The 17,650-nt window shown below is 39.5% G+C and overlaps 2 protein-coding genes across 5 annotated transcripts in view; one reads left to right on the plus strand and one right to left on the minus strand.

The window, feature by feature from the left end:
• Positions 1-752: 752 nt before the first annotated feature.
• Positions 753-5,625, minus strand: LOC130168007 (P2Y purinoceptor 2-like). Its single transcript, XM_056374566.1, has 5 exons — positions 5,480-5,625; positions 3,133-3,486; positions 2,393-2,561; positions 1,752-2,097; positions 753-1,667 (listed from the first exon to the last, which is right to left on the minus strand). The coding sequence occupies exons 2-5, from the start codon at positions 3,467-3,469 to the stop codon at positions 1,473-1,475; spliced, it is 1,047 nt and encodes a 348-aa protein (XP_056230541.1). The 5' UTR covers positions 3,470-3,486; positions 5,480-5,625; the 3' UTR covers positions 753-1,472.
• A 2,105-nt stretch (positions 5,626-7,730) lies between these two features.
• LOC130167812 (F-BAR and double SH3 domains protein 2-like) overlaps positions 7,731-17,650 on the plus strand; it is a 65,344-nt gene continuing 55,424 nt past the window's right edge. For 2 of the 4 annotated variants that reach the window (XM_056374309.1, XM_056374308.1), the window contains exons 1-2: positions 7,732-8,293; positions 12,479-12,576. In XM_056374309.1, coding sequence (XP_056230284.1) covers positions 8,273-8,293; positions 12,479-12,576 — 119 coding nt within the window. In that variant the 5' untranslated portion in view covers positions 7,732-8,272. Of the gene's footprint in view, positions 8,294-12,478; positions 12,577-17,650 lie in introns of all 4 variants that reach the window. The other 2 variants (XM_056374306.1, XM_056374310.1) reach the window with 2 other exon arrangements.

Genomic DNA, 17,650 nt, shown 5'->3' on the forward strand with positions numbered 1-17,650 from the left:
GTCTTGTTTGCAGTTTTTGCTGTTGACATAGAGTCGTGGCTTTCTATTGTTTGTTTGCTGTTGTTGTCAGTGTGTGAGTTATGGGTGTGTGTAATTGGGGTGTGTGTGTGTGTGTGTGTGTGTGAGAGAGAGAATGTGCGGTCAAAAATGAGTTGAAACTCCTAAAGCATAAATAGCAATAGCCTGTCTTGTTTGTTAGGCAGTATCTCCCCCTAGTGGTGGTCTGGTGTTTATTCAATTAAAGGACCGCTGGTGATGTAAATCATGTGTAGCTAGTGCAAATGAGATTAGCAAGAGGCTCGGCTAGACTACACCTGGGGTTGCTCTTCCCACAAAATATGGGTACTACTTTCCAGACTCATAACCGATAGGCTGACCTCACAGCTAACTGCTCTGGTTTCAAATACCACTTCTCAGGAGCTGCACTGTTCTAACCATCAGAGACAAGTAAATAAATACAGTGACATTAAAGAAAGTAAAAGCTAACTGCTTTCCCAAGAAAATGTCTTTTAGAATGATAGTAATACTCATGGCTATTATGCAAGAATCTGGCTTCACACTAATTAGATTATTAGAAGTCCTGTGTAGTACATGTTACAAATAAGAAAAAAAGTTCCACCACAACCATATTGTCAAAATTTGTACATATTTATTACAACATGATTTTTACTTACACACACACACACACACACACACACACACACACACACACACACACACACACACACACACACACACACACACCACTCCAGTACATTCAAAACAAGCCTTAAAAGTGACCAAACAGAGAGGGAACACAGACACTTTGTCAGAGGAAGGTGAGCTGAGGAAAACTTGCTCCTGTACAAACATTACGTGCAGCAGCTGTCCAGTCAAAAATTTTACAAAACCACAGCACCATGTTCTTTAGTTCTCTCAATACGTTATAGCTTTTGAAACATTACCATTAACATTATCTTTCAATCCTTTCATTGCTTTAAGTCATGAATGCACAGCAGGTTTCAGATGAATATTTATAATCTTTTGTCATCATAACTGTGTTGTCTATGTTTTTCGTCTGTTCAAACAGATGCATTTCAACTGCCTAAAGACAGAGATCTCAGTACAGTGCACTTGACTGTGTTTAAAATTCAAAAAGTGTTTCCCTGGTTTTTATTTACTTGCAGTGACATTTCTAAATAAATACTATGCACATTAATTTTTGTGTATGTCTTCATAAATGAAACAAAAAAGAAAGAAAAAAAACACTTTCATTTGCTTAAAGAACAATATGGAAGGTTTAATTATGTCTCGGAAACACACTTACTTCGTCTTAGAGAAGTCAGACGTCCTCTGCTTGCTAAACACACAACTGGCATTTGTACATTGAAAAGTGCCCTGAGGCAGTTGTTGAGTGTCACAGAGGAAACTTGACAATAAGTACAGCCCCCACAACCTTTTCTATTTTTACCAAGATAGTTTCAGGTATTGGATCAGAGGTGTGTAGTCAAGCACTCGCTCGCGCTTTTGGATTTTGATGTGGATGACTTTCTCTTCTTGGTGAGGTTACTGCGGACGTCCTGCCCAGCCAGGAAATAAAGGATGGGGTCCACACAGCTGTTGGCACTGGCAAAAGGTCGAGTGACCTTGTAGGCAATACTGGAGGCCTCCAGCAAATTACAGCTGACCTGATGAACATATAAAAATGTGACACACTGCTTTTAAAGCCATTGTAACACATTTATTATAAAAGAAAATGTGTTTGTCCTCACCTGGGCTGGATTGACCTGCCTTAGGTATCTGAAAGAGTAGTAAAGACTCCGAGTGAGGTGGAAAGGGAGGAAGCAGAGCATGAACATTGCCAGCACGATGATAATCATCTTCACTGACTTCTGCTTGGATCGTCGTGCTGCCAGGCCTCCCCTCTCACCTTCAACTCCCCCTTCAGATCCACAGCTAGGCTCTAGAAGCTTCCGCACCATGAGGCCATAGCACACCATCACCACCATGAAGGGCAGGGCGAACATGAGCACTGACACAACTGAGCTGTATACCAGGAAGTCATCAAAGAGCTCTGGGCTGGTGGTGTCGTAGCAGATCCGCTCAGTGTCCATGTCCCTGGCAAAGGAGATAACACATTACAGTAGTTTCAGATAATTAAATGCAATTGCTACCTCGTTTGGCACTGAACCATAGAAGAAGATAGGAGAGTTGAAAGAAAGGAGATAAAATGTAAACTTATTAGCCAGCAGGGTGATCGTTCATTCGTGTGCCATTAAGGCACCCTAAGATAAGACACTTGGCAAAATTGGTGTGCCACAAAAATCAATAGTGCACAGTTTAACACACTTTCAGCAGAAAGTAAGGGGGAAATGAAGGAACGAAAGAAGACAATTATACAAATTTGAATCACCTAGTTCTTGAGAAGTAGAGAACAGGTGCCTGGCAGAATAAAACAATGGCCCACACTGCCAGAGACACCAGCCTGGCCCGACGAGCGCTGACCCAGTACAGGGAGCGGACTGGATAGCAGATGCCAACAAACCGATGCAGACTGATACAGCACAGGAACAGTATGGAACCTACCAGAGTGAGTTTATGATTAACTATTGTTGTAAATTGTGTTGAATTTGTTTTATTTTACCACCTGTTTATCAAATTGTATTGTTTCATAACATAATGTGTTGTGGAGTGTCCCCTTGTGTCTCATTGTGTTGTCAGGTCAAATAAATGTACGCCTAATGGAATCTATGGCATACTATATATCATGTCACACCATAATACAGTGTATCATATCGTAGCATCGTATCAATTTGCATAGTATGTATCATATTGCACCATAATATCTTCTTATTGTATTATATCTTATTTCATAATACCCTGCTGCTCTTTGACAGTTTTATATCCATTATATTGTATTGTATTGCTTAGTTCTACATTGTCCTGAATTGTTACATATTGCAGCCTAGTGTCATATGGTATGTCAACGTATTGTAGTGTATTGTACTGTATCGTAGCATTTCGTATCATATCGTATCGTATTGTCTAATATCTCATATTCTCCATTGTACTATATTGTATCATATCAAATCGTCCTGTGGTCATACTGCCATAACTGTGAGATGTTGGGTCTGTACCATGTCAAAACTGTACCATATAAATTGGCATAAAACAGGAACCGTATAAGCTTGCAGAATGGCTCGCTGAAGGGCCAGTCGTTCTCATCAGCATAGTAATAGACGAGGAAGGGCAGAGTGAAGATGTAGAGTGTGTCACACATCGTCAGGTTGAACATGTAGATAGTGGATGGCTTCCAGCGCTTTGTGCGGAACACGATCACATACAACGCTGTAGCGTTCAGCGCCAGGCCAATCACAAAGACCAGGGCATAGCTGACAGGAAGGAGAATATATTTAAAATCTTCATTAAATTCACAGTAGAAGGCACTGCGATTGCTTTGGTTAGTGTTGTCGTTGGCAAAGCTAGCCATCTTGATTGTGGGAACACCTGGGGGAAAGATAAGAACAAAGTTTAGGATTATGAAATTCAATGCAATGTTATATCATACCATTTGTTCCAATGTCCAGCATTTGAACCACATGCATTTGGTAAGCCACAACTATGTAGAGGTTACCATCCATTCAGAAATAGAGAGTGTGGAGACAGAAGCAACAGTAAGAAAGTGAAATCAACATAGATTACATTTTAGGATGCCCCAAGTCATTCACTTTGGCATGTCTCAGCAGCACAGTCCTGTATAAGTCATGTTGTGCTCTAGTATAATTGACTAACCCAGTGTGATTTCACAATCAAATTTACACAATCCCGCTTGTAGCTTGAGTCATGGCATTTTAACGCCATTGTACATTTCATACAAAGCAAATCTTTTTAATGCTGACTTCTTTGAATCCCCCGTTTTCTTTCTGAGTGGGTGGTTGAGTAAATGAGATAATTGTGAGAAATTGAGAGGATATTAAGGCATATTTTAAAAGTTAAAGCATATCTAATTATAATAGGCTATCCTTCATTTCATTTCATTTATTTATTTATTTGAAAAGGACAGTGCACATTAATGAACCTTTCTGTAAATATGCCAGTGTTAGCCAACAGGCTAATTTTCAACTGCAGTCCTCTGGCAGGATGTCTAAAAACCACATATTGACCAGATGTTCATCAGTCAGATTAATAAATAACACATATTAAAAAGATACATAAAAGAGATATAAAAACAACATATATCAAACAACAACAAGTTAGCATGATATCATTTAAGAGTGTTCACATGTCTGACCGCTTAAGAGCCAGTCCTTAACATCGTGGCTAAATTTAAAATAGGAAGTGCAATTTCTTATCTCTGCTGGCAATATGTTCCATAACTTAGAGGCTCTCACAGAGAAACATAACTGACCAAAAGTAGTCGACCTATGAGGGACTACACAGTCACCACTTAAAGCCGATCTTGTGGTTCTATTATTAGATGTTTTCTTTTGTATGAATGTACAGAGTGGTGGTCCTAAACAACTTTTCTGGCTGCATACATGAATCAGAGTGTAAGTAAGTATACAATTAAAGCAAGATGTGGCTTTTATGTTTATGATACGGAGACAAGTATGTGCTCTATGTCTATAACAAGTTGTGCTGTTCAACCACCTGGCCCAGCAGGTTTAACTAATGACACATGCCAAGCCTATTGTATTTTTTTCCTCCCCTCCAAACGAAAATAAAAACATAAGTTTTTTAACACATCTGAGCTGCAGAACACTCACATTTGTGCAGACTTGTGTGGCGACAACTTTTTTCTACAAAACTTTTAGTGCAGCTGTGTTCTCACGCAGAAAAACAGCACTCATTCTGGCACGGCATGTCAAAGTTTCCAAAACCTCGGGACAGTGAGAAGGAGAGACAGAGGAGTAACTTTTTAACTCAAACCAGACCCTGTTTTGAAACCCTGTTCAAATCTTTCTCCGTGTGTTACTCACTGGCATGCATGCTCCATATCTTAACCTAAGTCCATTTTTCTACTCATCTGTAAATCTGTTTACCCGCAAACTCATGTTTAAACCTGTCAGGTAACTTCACACAAATGACGCCTTTACAACTTTACATGCAAATTAGACAGTATGATGCCAGACTTACTGGTTTCTCAGTTTACAGACGAGTTAACCTACGGCACTTTCTCTGACATTATTTTATCTTTATCAAAAACATTGCCTCTTGCTCGCTCTGTACCCTTCGCTTACTCCTTTTTTCTCCTCAAAACAGCCCCGGGTTGAATTTAACAGATACCAGACCTCAGACAGTGTGGCCCCTTTTGTAGTCCCCACAAATACTCCTGACTTGCTGTGTGCATGCTGAGCATGCTGAGCACTACTGACTTTTCAGCAATAATGTAATTGGTCTTACTTTTTGTTCAACAAATATTCCTGTGGTATCCCAAGAAATATACTAAAAAGCACCCATCCACAAAGGCAAAACCTTTAGAAGAATTGAAATTACTTACACTGTATGAGTGCTATTTCTTTTCAAAGACTGCTCTGAGTTGACCATCCTGTGTAATGTATCCTCATTCTTTCGAGTCGAGTTGGTACAGAGTGTATCTGGTGCTGTTTATGGCTGAATGCCTAAGTCAGATACTTGAGTGAGTGTAAAGCCTCTTGAGGTGTGTGCTTGTCTGACAAGCTGTAGCCTGTATAGGACTACTGTATGTGAGCAGTTGGGCCTGAGGCTCACTGTCCATTCGACAATCTGTTAGTCAAATGGACAGTGAGCAAAAAGAGTCTGTCACCAGCTTAACGTGTTCAAATGATTCTTTTTTTTGTTTCGTAAACTCAGAAAGACATTATTCTTACTATTCTTATAGTAGAAAAAAACATAGTGGTGCTTTTATTAAATCCCACATAGACTAATGAATGTAATCATTACTGTGATATGTTCAGGCCTACATATTTATCAACAATTACTTTTCTTTGTAATCTATCTTTTAATAAAGCAGGGGGATTAAAACAAATTCTTATTGTAATTGACTATTAATTAATTAATTTATTCATTTATTCTACCATTTATTCTATCAGAGAGAAAATGCCTTTTGAGGACAGGTAAATATTAGTGCAAATAACACACAGCTATTAGCATAAAGATTTTGCAAGCAAAGAATATTATATTTAATATTCCTGCCATGCAATCAAAAAATATATATTTATAGTTTGTATCTGCAACAAGATACAGTGGGCCTGATATGCATACTGAGATTCAATATGAAAAAACAAAAACAAACAATTAAACAATATACATAGAATGTCTAACCTGCAAATTATTGCGTTCCACACAAACATAGAGCTCCTGAATTGAGACAAGCCATGTATGATGCATTTAGTACTTATGAGCACTTCACTGTAAAAAAAAAAATCTTACCTCTGTTTGGCCAAAGGAATACAGATGCTCCTATGTCAAATCATAAGAGAAATCATGAACCATAAGCATCCTGGCAGGATCCTAACAAAAACAATATGATCCAACAATGACTGACAGCCATTTTCTTCTGTGCTGCTGGCAGAAAGTTATGAGTGTGGGCGTGAAGAGATACATTTGTTTTCTCTGAATGTGTGTGTGTGTGTGTGTGTGCGTGTGTGTGCGTGTGTGTGTGGGTGCGTGCATGTATTGCAATATGCGTGCGTTATTTTAAAGTGTTATACTGAGAAGAAAGGTGAGAAAGAATACTTAATGGCTTACCTGCTCCAGAAACTTTGTGTATTAATGATTACACAGCCCTTAACCTTAACCTTGGCTATAGCACGTAGGAGGCATGAAGTAAAATACTTGCCCTACCAGCTACTTCAATCTGTCTGGCCAAATTTCATGCTTCTGGGGGTGGGGGGGTCAAAAACTGTATTATTACCACTCACTTGTTTGTGTAAGACATTACTGCTTTGAAACTTGCCCACTATATAACAATCAGCTGTAGTCTGGCACCAGCAGTGTGAGCACTTGTATTTCTGAGCAACAATAACATTGATTGCATTTCTCCCATCAGTAACAAGTACATTTTAACCTTGAGAGGTTTATTTAAATTCCTATATTACACTGGTCACCCAAGTATAATGATCTCTCATTATACTGACACATCCCACAACACAAATATTTTAATACCTGATTAATTTTAAACCATGAGCAACCACACTCAACATACAAAATTTGCTCACTGTATACAACCAGCTGCTGCTGCTGCCAACTCATTACAAGGGTTTCAGACACCCTCCATTGTAATGTATTCCTTTAATTGTTCACTCAGCACCCACTTCCAATGAACCCAGTGACCCTATTTTTGGTCTACTCCCTGATACCCCACAGATTTTTGAAAAGTACACAATTGTCTAATTAATAATAGCAGGATACATTATAAATCAGTCATTTAAATTTATAAATCTTTATTTTTATTGATGTTTGATATCATCATTTGAGCTGAAGCCTAAAAATAATATTTTTTGTAATTATTATTATTTTTTAAAACAATCCGCATTTGAGAAAGGAGAGGTGTATTTTGTTTGTTTCCATTTCCCCGGTCTATTTCGGTTTTAAATTCTATTTTTTGTCTTACTCCATGATCGATTTTTCTTTGATCGACTGCGGTTTCTTGTTGCTATGCAGGTCTGCAGGACGCAGCCTCCTCCTGCCAGTGTCAGGTTTTTGCCTTTTCTCCTTCAGCAAGCTGAGGCAACGCGGGAAAACATTGATGCATAGTGGTTAATGGCCCCAGGTTTAATTTACTATCCTTTTAGCTCTTTGGTTCGAAACTGTTCTGAATACGTGTTCATCAGGGTTACTGTCGAGAAAAAGGCAGAACAAAAAGGATGTCTCTCTGCTCCTGATGTTTTTGAGCACAGACGAGGTGCTATCCCGATCTTTGCCACATTGGGGCGCTGTTGGCCTTAGTTGCTGAAGGGGAACCCCATTAATACCACCCCATCCCTTCCCTCGGCTTTTTCTTCTCCGCCTGTTTGCTCCCCTGCTCCACAACACAGTACAGTACACACTAGTGCTCTAGTAGTGGCAGTAACCAATACAAGTGTGTTCAGTCTCTCCTCGTAGCGTCAGTTTCTGCTCTGTATAAACTAGCCATTTATCATCAATCATGGCCGCCGGAGTACAAATCTAACTCCCGTCTTTCCTCCCTGTCGTCTGGAGGGGAGGATTTTTGTTTGAGGAAACACAATATTAGCCCCACACTGATTTGGATTTCCTCTTGGAATTACAATACATCTCACAAGGGAAATACCATTCATGTCAATACTCCAAAATGCAGCCGCCGCCGAGGAAGGTGAGTGATTTCCAGAGTCCGTTATGTCTAAGCTGGGCTGTACAGACAATGACAGATAACTGTGTAGTAATCTTACATGCGGATATTGTGTTTTACTAACCACACGAACAGCGTCTGATGCTGAAGGCTTTAGTAAATTAAAGTGGGGGGAAAGACATTTGCTAGCCAACATTAGCAGCATTTGCTAGCTAGGTTAGGTAGTAACCTAGTGACATTAATATGCATCTGTCCAGCCGTTGTACCGTGAACCGTCAAACGTCAAATAACGTTAGCTAGAAAACGCTAGGTGGGCTAACATGAAGCGTTTCATACAAAGCATCGGAACATATTCGTAAGTAATTAGGATATTTCGGTTTCCCTTTTAATATGTCCTGTAGTAGACATAACTTTAAACGAAAAAGAAAATACCATTTGCATGTTAACTTATGGCATTAACATTATAGCTAATATCGTTGCAGCAATTAATACAGTCCACGATTAAATGTCAATTTAGTGTAGCGTCGATGTTATTTTGCTCATTTATATATCACGAAGCTGTGACAACAGTCCCTTAGACAGCATAACAAAAGCTGTCGTCTTTCAACGTTGTGATGCTTCTTGTCTCAAGGGAAGACCTTCAATACATCCGAGTTCACATCAGAGGCTGAGCTGACAAAAGCAGCTAACACGCACAGAAAGAGAAGGCATGCTGGTTATTGATTCTGTATGGGCTGAGAGAAGACCACAGTCTCCTATAGCTTGGTACCCAGTGTGTGCGAGTGTGTGTGTTGGAAGTTGCTGGTCCATTGGTTTCTATGAGTGTGTGTGTGTTGTCCTGAAATAGATGCATGAGAGCCAATTACCCTGCTGTGAACCTCTGTGCAGTTTTCTCTTAATTACCACATATTCCCCCAGTGCCATTTATGCTCTGGGTTTCTAGACACAGACTGGCCTTGAACATGTCATGTCATGTTTGTAAAACACACACACACACACAGAAACAGGTCCTTTCATTATAGAGGCTGTGGAGACCACTATGGTTGTCATGTTGCACTGTGTGTGAGCAAGCGCACCATTAAAGTCATATTAATTTTGTTATATCTCATTTGTCAGCTGTCAGTGTTTTTCCAATTCAGTTTGCAGTGAATATACTTACGAGAATAAAACAGAAAAGGTAAAATACTGACGTGTTACCCCCTGCCAATGTGGCTGGAACACTCAGTATACTCGGCTCACAGCACCACAGACAGTGTATCAGGATTTGGCTGCTGGATACTAATAATTTCTCTGCCAGCATTACACATACAGCCGATTCTAATATATTTGTTTTATGCAGCTGAAATTAAAGATAGGTGCTGAGGAGGTTGAAAAAAGGCAAAATGTTGTCACATAAATATTATTTTTTAGATATAATAATAGTATATATTCATCTATCAGTTATTTCCTCTTTATACTTTGCATTTTCAGACACATCCTGGGATGATGGGAAGACACAACAACAAAACACTTTAAACTGACATTGTCGACAGTGACATCTCACTACAAGTTCAACCAACCAGTATCTTTAACTTGTCATGCTGTAACTTAACAGGATGCACATATCAGATGTCAACCAACATGAAATACCAAGGACATACATGTAATAATGTACATATATTGTTTGGGTGAATCTCATAATTTATCTTGATATAGATTTCCTGTCATCACTTAATCTCAGTTAATCGTTATTCTTCTCTCAGGCATACGTACACACACATTACAGGTGGGATATTTACATCAAAACCATAAAATATGCATATTGCTGTTTAGGTTAGGCTCCACTTTCTTAGCAGTATTATAGAGCTACCTGCTGCATCAGCTATCACTACAGCAGCTCTACCCTTTTCCTTCAACATGAACTCTAACATACAGAATTTCTCTTCCACTGTGCCTCATAATTAACTTCTCTATGTCCAATCTTTTTCACTGTCGCATTCGTCTTCTTCCTGTCACTGACTGTCTGTCTTTCTCAGTCTCGCCATCTTCTTTTCTCTCCCTCCTTACTCTAACTCACACTTCACATTCTTCCCCCTTCTCTCATACATAACCTCTCCTCAACCGCTCTTCCTCTCACTTTGTCTCCCCATCACCCTTTTGCCCTTCCCCTTCTCTCCCTCTCTCCCTGTGGTTTCCTATGAGTGATAGAAGGTGAAATCGAGTGAAGTCATTTTGCCCCGATAATGTAATGAACCACTCCCTCCTTATCTTCAAAGACACAGCACATGAAAGAAAGGAGCTCTGCAGTGTGTGTTGGTGTGTGTGTCTGTGTTTGTGTGTGTGTGTGCGTGTGCCAGTTTTGTGCACGTTATGTTGTTGATTGTTTTGTCTGAACAGAACAGTCATGAATTTGCCCACTGTTACTCTGATGAATAGCTGATGGAATTTACCCGACAATACACAATGACCTTCACAGTGACTCTGTGCATGTTGGCAGGAGGTGTCTATGTGTGTGTGTGTGTGTGTGTGTGTGTATGCTTGTTTGTGTTCTTATTAAGGGTGAGCTCTTTGTCTGTTTTTGTACAAGACTGTGAATGAATGCAGGTTACAGCCCCTGGTCTGACCACCCAAATGTATATTTGTGTATGAAGTGATATAGTTTGTATCTTTTCCTAACGCCCATAGACTCAGTCACCTTTCGCTGCAAAATGCCTCCTCCAGCCAGCTTCTCCAAAGGACTGACATAACCCTGATGCTGATTGTTAACATTGACGGATTACTGATGGGAGTGTGTATGTGTGTGTTCCTCTCAGGTACTCTAGAGCTGAGCACACTCAAGATAGATGACAGGTAGATTGATAGGGGGTTAAAATGTTTGTGTGTCTGTGTATGTAGGCCACAGTGACTCAGGAGCTGAAATTTTTTTTTTTGGTTCCTGAGAAGATATAACTAAAGTACATAACAATCCAAACTTGAGTTAGCCCCTTTTGTACAATCCACCCATTCATAGCTAAAATAAAAATCCTTCTCTGATGTTGTCTATCAGATGTGGCAGATACTGATTTAATCATGAAAATCAGAAAGCAATAATGATTTTTATCTGTATTTACCTTATCAGTGCATATGACGAAAGAATGTCTTTAATGTTTTGCATTGTGCATTCAGTGAACTTAACTGGGGGATGGAAGTACAGTTTCTTTTCTCATTATAAAGCAGGTCTAGGTTCTACACTAATACTGTGAAAGTATCAAAATGTTCAGTCCACAGAGAAATGCACACAGCCTGCATTCAGAGACTGTGCCTTAAAACAAGGACTTAAGTAACTTTATGATGTCACAACAAAGCAGTCACCGCATGCCCCTAGCCCGGCCCACCTGGACCCACCATCCAACCTTGCAGGATTCGGGTTCTCCGAGTGTTTACCTGAACTTTGCAATATTTTTATCCGATCACTCAGAAAGAAGTCAATCTTTCTGATTGGCTCGCCAACCTGTTCTTACTAGATCTCCAGAGGGAAGCCTGAGAGAGGAGGTGTAAAACTTGAGATGGTTTCTGGTACTTAAAACCACAAATAAAACTTCTTATCGACATCAAAACTTCAAATAAAACACTGGAAAAGTGTAAAATATGGGGACTTTAAATGGAATATCTTTGGTTTGGGACTGAAACAAGACATTTTAAGTTTTCACCTTGGGCTCCAGTCCAGAACCTTTGAGAGTCCAAGGTTACTATTATAAATTTGATATTCCATAGACTAAACAATGATTCCAAAAAATAATCAACAGATTATTTGATAAAGAAAATAATCGTTAGTTGCAGTCCTGTTGGATAATGTTGCTGCATTTGTGACATTGGTGTGTGACTTTTGGTGATTTCATGCACCATTTAATCTAACTGGGGTTGGTTGATATGGCCAGTGAAAAAAAAATCATTATTAATTGTTAATGTGTATATGATTTTCAGACAGGTAGAGGCATTCATCTTTCTTTGAGCTCCTCTATGGAAAGGAAAAGGAAAAGCTCTACTGATAACCAAAATCACAGATGATATGTATTTTCATATCTCATTATTGATATTTTATGATTATATCAATACTGAAGGAGAGATGATTTATTGTTGTGTTGGGTTTTATGTAGGTGAATGTGAGCCAGGAGATAAATGACATGTCTGCAGAGCAAAGATGAATAAATGACAAATTCTTTACTTGACATATCTTTTCGTTTCGTCCAGGTCAAAGTGACACAGGAGCTGAAAAACACACACACGGATCAGATGACAAGACTGCACTTTAAACACCAGACCGAATGTGACCTGCTGGAAGACATGAGGTATGAGTCTCTTGGTCACATGCTTGTACTGACACAATCTTGATCTCGTCCACTGCAAAAGAACTGAGGAATGCGCTGACCAACTGCCAAATGATCTGAAATCTAGTCATCATTGCTGACCGCAAACTCACATGAACACAGCCATGCACAAAAAGAGAGAGAGAAACAACAAATGAGTGAGGGAGGAGTGGCATGAGAGTGAAAAAAAAGGAGGAGGGGTATTGTCATATTTCAGTTTTTTGAGAAGGACAAAGGGTCGGGAAAATGACGAAGGAATTTCCTGCTGCCCTCTTCCTGCTCTCCAACTCCTTCATTTCTTTCTTCCTCTCTTTCTTATTTTCCAAATTTCAATCCGTATCTCTGTCTGTCATCTTTTCCTTCTCCCTCAGTTCCATTTTTTTTCTGTCTCTTTTACTCTGACTATCTTTTTTATCTGCCTCCCTAGCTCTCTTTTTCATTTTGGCTTTGCTCTGTTTACTCATGACGTGCGAGTCTGGCAGTTGTCCCTTTTTGGATTTGGCAATGGGAGGAAACCCTGGTTCCTTCACACGCTCTCATTTTCTGTGTTGACTAAGCATTGATTATTTATGACAGCAAACTCGCTAATACTCTCTGCTTCCATCCCTGTTTTTCTCCCTGTTTCTCATTTTCATGCTATCTCTACCTTTTCTCTCTCTGAGACTTCTCTCTCTTTCTCCTGCTTGCACTCTTGGGGGCAGCTCCAGCTGTTTGAGAACAGATTGCCTTGTTGCTGCTGGGTTTTGGAGAGTGAACAAGGCCCCGGTCTCACTTGTGGGACAGGGGGAGAGCCAGTTAAGCATATGCAACCACAATGTGTTAGTTCTTTCAGTCAGTGAGGGATGGAGCTACATGCCACTGGTTAAAGATCTCCATGTTGACTTTGTCATCCTCAAAGTTGAAAAGACACTGCCTGCAGTGTTTTCACAATGCGTTCCTCTAGCCTTTAATGTTTTGTAATTATTTCTGATGACACATTCTCATGGTCAAAAAAATCAGGAGCAGCAGGGGGGTGCAGTGATTAGGGAGAGTGCCTTTCGATTGGGAGGCCTGGACGCAAGCCCCCGCAGCAACAAGCATCTGCTTTGTCGATGTGTCCTTGAGCAAGACACTGAGGGCCTATTAGTTTTTCTCTAGCTGATGTGGCACTCATTTGACTTATTGGGGAAGATCAGAAGGGTTGGGGGATATCTGCAATTCACATCAGAAGCAAGATGGCCTTTGCGGTAAACACTAACGCTGACCGGCGTTTACTTGTTGTCACACCCAGCTGTCTTTTCAGCAGTACAGTACATGAGGTGCTGAAAGAACAGCAGCCGGCTAAACTGTCAACTGTTTTCACTAATACCAGTGAAATGACTGATCTGTTGAGTGGACATAAATAGGTTTCAAGTTGGCCATATGAGAAATATGGAGCAAGAAAATGGGCAATGCTTTTTATTTATTGATTCTTTTCCTTTTTTGCCCCTGTATGTATGTATGTATGTATGTATGTATGTATGTATTTAGACATAGTTGAACTGGAATTGCTGGAATTTCTGACGATAAGATCAATCGATTAGTCGATCAACAGAAAAATAACTGTCAACAACTTTGCGGAACACCTCCTGGTTCCAGCTCCTGCATTGTCAACCAAATATTTTTGGGGTATTTTTGACCTGTTGCTCAGGCAAAATCAGATATTTAAAGATTTCACATTTGACAAAGAAATTGTGATGTACATTTTTTTTTTTCCCAGAAATTTTAAATAATATACAATGAATCATTAAGCCATACAGTTCTACATAGGGAAGCAGGCCAACACTTAATGAAAACTCTAAAAACTCTTCCTCTTTTAAACAAATACGTCTCCCACTGACTTTTGCAGCAGTGATTTCCACAGAAAGATGTAATTATTGACCTTTCCCTGTTCAGGGTCAAAATACTGCCATAATTACGCCTGCAAACATACAGTGAATGGACTATAGTAGGAATCTAGACCGTCTGCTAACTGCAGGACATTTACAATAATTAATTTTCATTGACCCTGTAAAAACACACTTTTGATGGAATTGGACTGAAACTACAACTCTGAAATTGTTTATATGAACTTAAATCTTTAAAATAGCTGGAGTCTGCAGGACAAGAAAAGTGTGGCCATATAATGAAACATACACAGTTGACAGACTACAATTTCCAGCTTAAAGCCTACAGTAGATTTTAACTCTTAAATCTCGAAAGCTGCTCTGAGGTTATTTACCCTAATTAATCCACAGGCTGGCTTTAATCAAAGCACACACTGGTCACACTTACGCACATACACAAGTTGCTATAGCTATAGTTAATTCAGCTACTTTTTTGACCAATTGTCAAAGAAGTGAAAGGTAAAGAATAAAAGAAAAAAGAAAGAGCACCAAATGGATAGACAGATATAAAGAAAGGAAGAGAAAGAACAGTGTCTTTAATCCTCTGAGACTGCATTTTAGCTGGACTAGTTTTAGGAGAGAGGATAAGGGAAAGAGAGAGAGAGGAGAAAACTATGACGGTTGGTAGACTCAGGGAGTCAACTTGGTGTCCTCAATCCAGCTAAATCCTCCATACCCTTATGTCGGCCTCAACAGCAAGACACACACACATACACACACACATCACCCAGTGCTGACCATAAAAGAAGGCAAGTCTCATACAAACCTGTATTCACCTTGCAGACATTTAGTAATGTTGACCTACCTTTCACTTTTGCTGTGAAAGAAGCTGTGACAGTTCTAAGTACCGCAATTGTCTTATATTGGTTGTATCTGTAGGTTTGGATCAGTGAATGAAACTGAATTGCAAAAAGGCCATCATCATGGCACTATGCACTGTGGCAAAAATGGTGTGGTGTGCCTTTACAACTGTGTATCCCTTTTGTAATGATTTTTTATTGATTTTTTATTTTTTTAAATCACAACCTGCTACAAGAGAATTTGTTGATAGGTTGTGATGTCAAATAGCAGAGTTTCACAGCAGAGTGGACGCTGCATAGAGCATAATTAATTGTGGAGATGAGCTGAGAGTAGCCAATGCCTGGACTAGATTGGACCGGACTGGCCTAGAATTTGGGAATTAATGTGATTTAGGAATTTACCCCACCCCTCCCCACTTCTGTGTTTTGTGTAGCACATTTGCATGGAATAAATGAAATTTGTGTTTCACTCAAATTTATTGACCAAATCCTAGGAATTATCTGCAGATATCATTAAAACATAATGGGTCTCCATGCTGAGTAGCTAGATGAGCCTCCCCAATTTGAACCCAGAATGCTATCATTAATGATTTTCTCTGCAGCCTACATAATTTAGGAAGAGGAGGAACAGATATTCAAGGATTCATTTGGAAACAAAAGACCCAGGCTAATGCAATGCTGATTCACACCCTGCTAATATAATTAGGCAGCCTCTGTAATTGGAGAAATGACAGCACAGACAACTTCTGGTATTATTCTAAACCACAAGAGGATGAGAGGCTGAGATGGCATTAAGATGACAGGGTTCTTTCTGTCACAAAATGAGACAAAGGTGATCCATCAGCCATTACCTACCGAAGCTTTATTTATTTAGAGGATAATATGTTTAAACGTGTCACATCCTGAGCAGATAGCTAATTTAGGTTAGGGTAGTTTGTGGTGCTGTTGTTTTGGAACTGTGTTATACTGAGAGGATTTTCCAGTATATCTAATGTTTTGTCAGTGGGGAAAATGACCAGACAAACAACTAAGTTCTGAGTAACTAAAAAATAATCCGGCAGTGATGTAGCGCTTCCAATTTTCTCATTACCAGCATGGTCAGACTTTGGTAAAGGTGGCACAGAATTTGGAGGAATGACTTATCTACGTAACTGATGTTATATTTGGTTGTGTAATACAGTATTTCTGTTTCTGTTTTTGTCAGTATGTGCCACAGCAGCATTTTCAGGATTTGTATAATAGAAAACACTATGCTCAATTAATTTTAGTCCCTGTCAGAGCAATGTGAACAGATACAATTTCCTCTGATTAATTAACCATGGCAGGGCACTAAGCAGTCCGTCAGTGTAGAAGCTTTATTCTGTGACAGATGCAAGCCTTATAATCTCACACTGTGACATCTACCAACTTTCACTGCAAACTGCATTTTTGTTTGAGAAATGTCTTTGTGTCCTCACAAAGAGCTCTCTGACTTCTCTGTTTCAGAAACCACAACTGATCAGAACAATAGTTTGCTGTGATGTTATGGCCACACTCCTTCATTTAGACTGAGAGGGAGCCGTTGGTCAACTCTTTCTGCTCCTGTTTCCATTTCTGATTTGGTCACAGCATGATAATAATGATCTGGTGCTGGAATTCTCTTTTCCTTTGACCTCCACCGCATGGAAGTCAAAGCACACCATAAGGCTTTTGAATCAGATAGGATCTTGCTTAACAACCCCAATTTTAAGCCTGATGTAGTCATAACTTCTGTTTTTTTAAACTGTGCAGAGTCTGTTCTCGTTTGTGCCAAACAGAGCAGCCCCACAAAGGGCTGTGACTAAAATTTATCTTAAGTACTTTTTTCTTTTTATCTTGCAGTGTGTGGAGATTTAGGATTATTGCATCCTGAATGACCAAGAGAAGCTTCCACATTTAAATCGAATATTTGAAATTTTTACAACCAGAATCTGGAAAATCTGTACACCATTCTGCAGTTTAAGCTTAGTCTCTAGGGTTTAGTAATTTAGCAGTGTTTTCTAGGGGGTTCCCAGGCTTTAACAAGTGTCTATGAAATGAGAACTGGTGGGATGGGTTTGCTTGAAGTTAATGCCTTCAACACTAGCATACAGCCGCTTAAAGGATTTACATACAGTAGTGGGAACTTAGATTTCCTTAATTATAACATTCATTTCAATCTTTTCATTTTATTGCTCACAACTCATCGATTTTCCTTATTCTTAAATTAAATAAAAGTGTTTTTGTCCAAACGCCAGCTCGATCCTGGAGTGCAAATACTGCAGAGAATCTTCTCTATTATGCCTTGTGGTGATCACGCAGTGTGAAAACATGACCACCCTCCTCCGCCTCTGT

This window comes from Seriola aureovittata, chromosome 4, assembly GCF_021018895.1.
Source record: "Seriola aureovittata isolate HTS-2021-v1 ecotype China chromosome 4, ASM2101889v1, whole genome shotgun sequence".
In the NCBI taxonomy this organism is placed as follows: Eukaryota; Metazoa; Chordata; class Actinopteri; order Carangiformes; family Carangidae; genus Seriola; species Seriola aureovittata.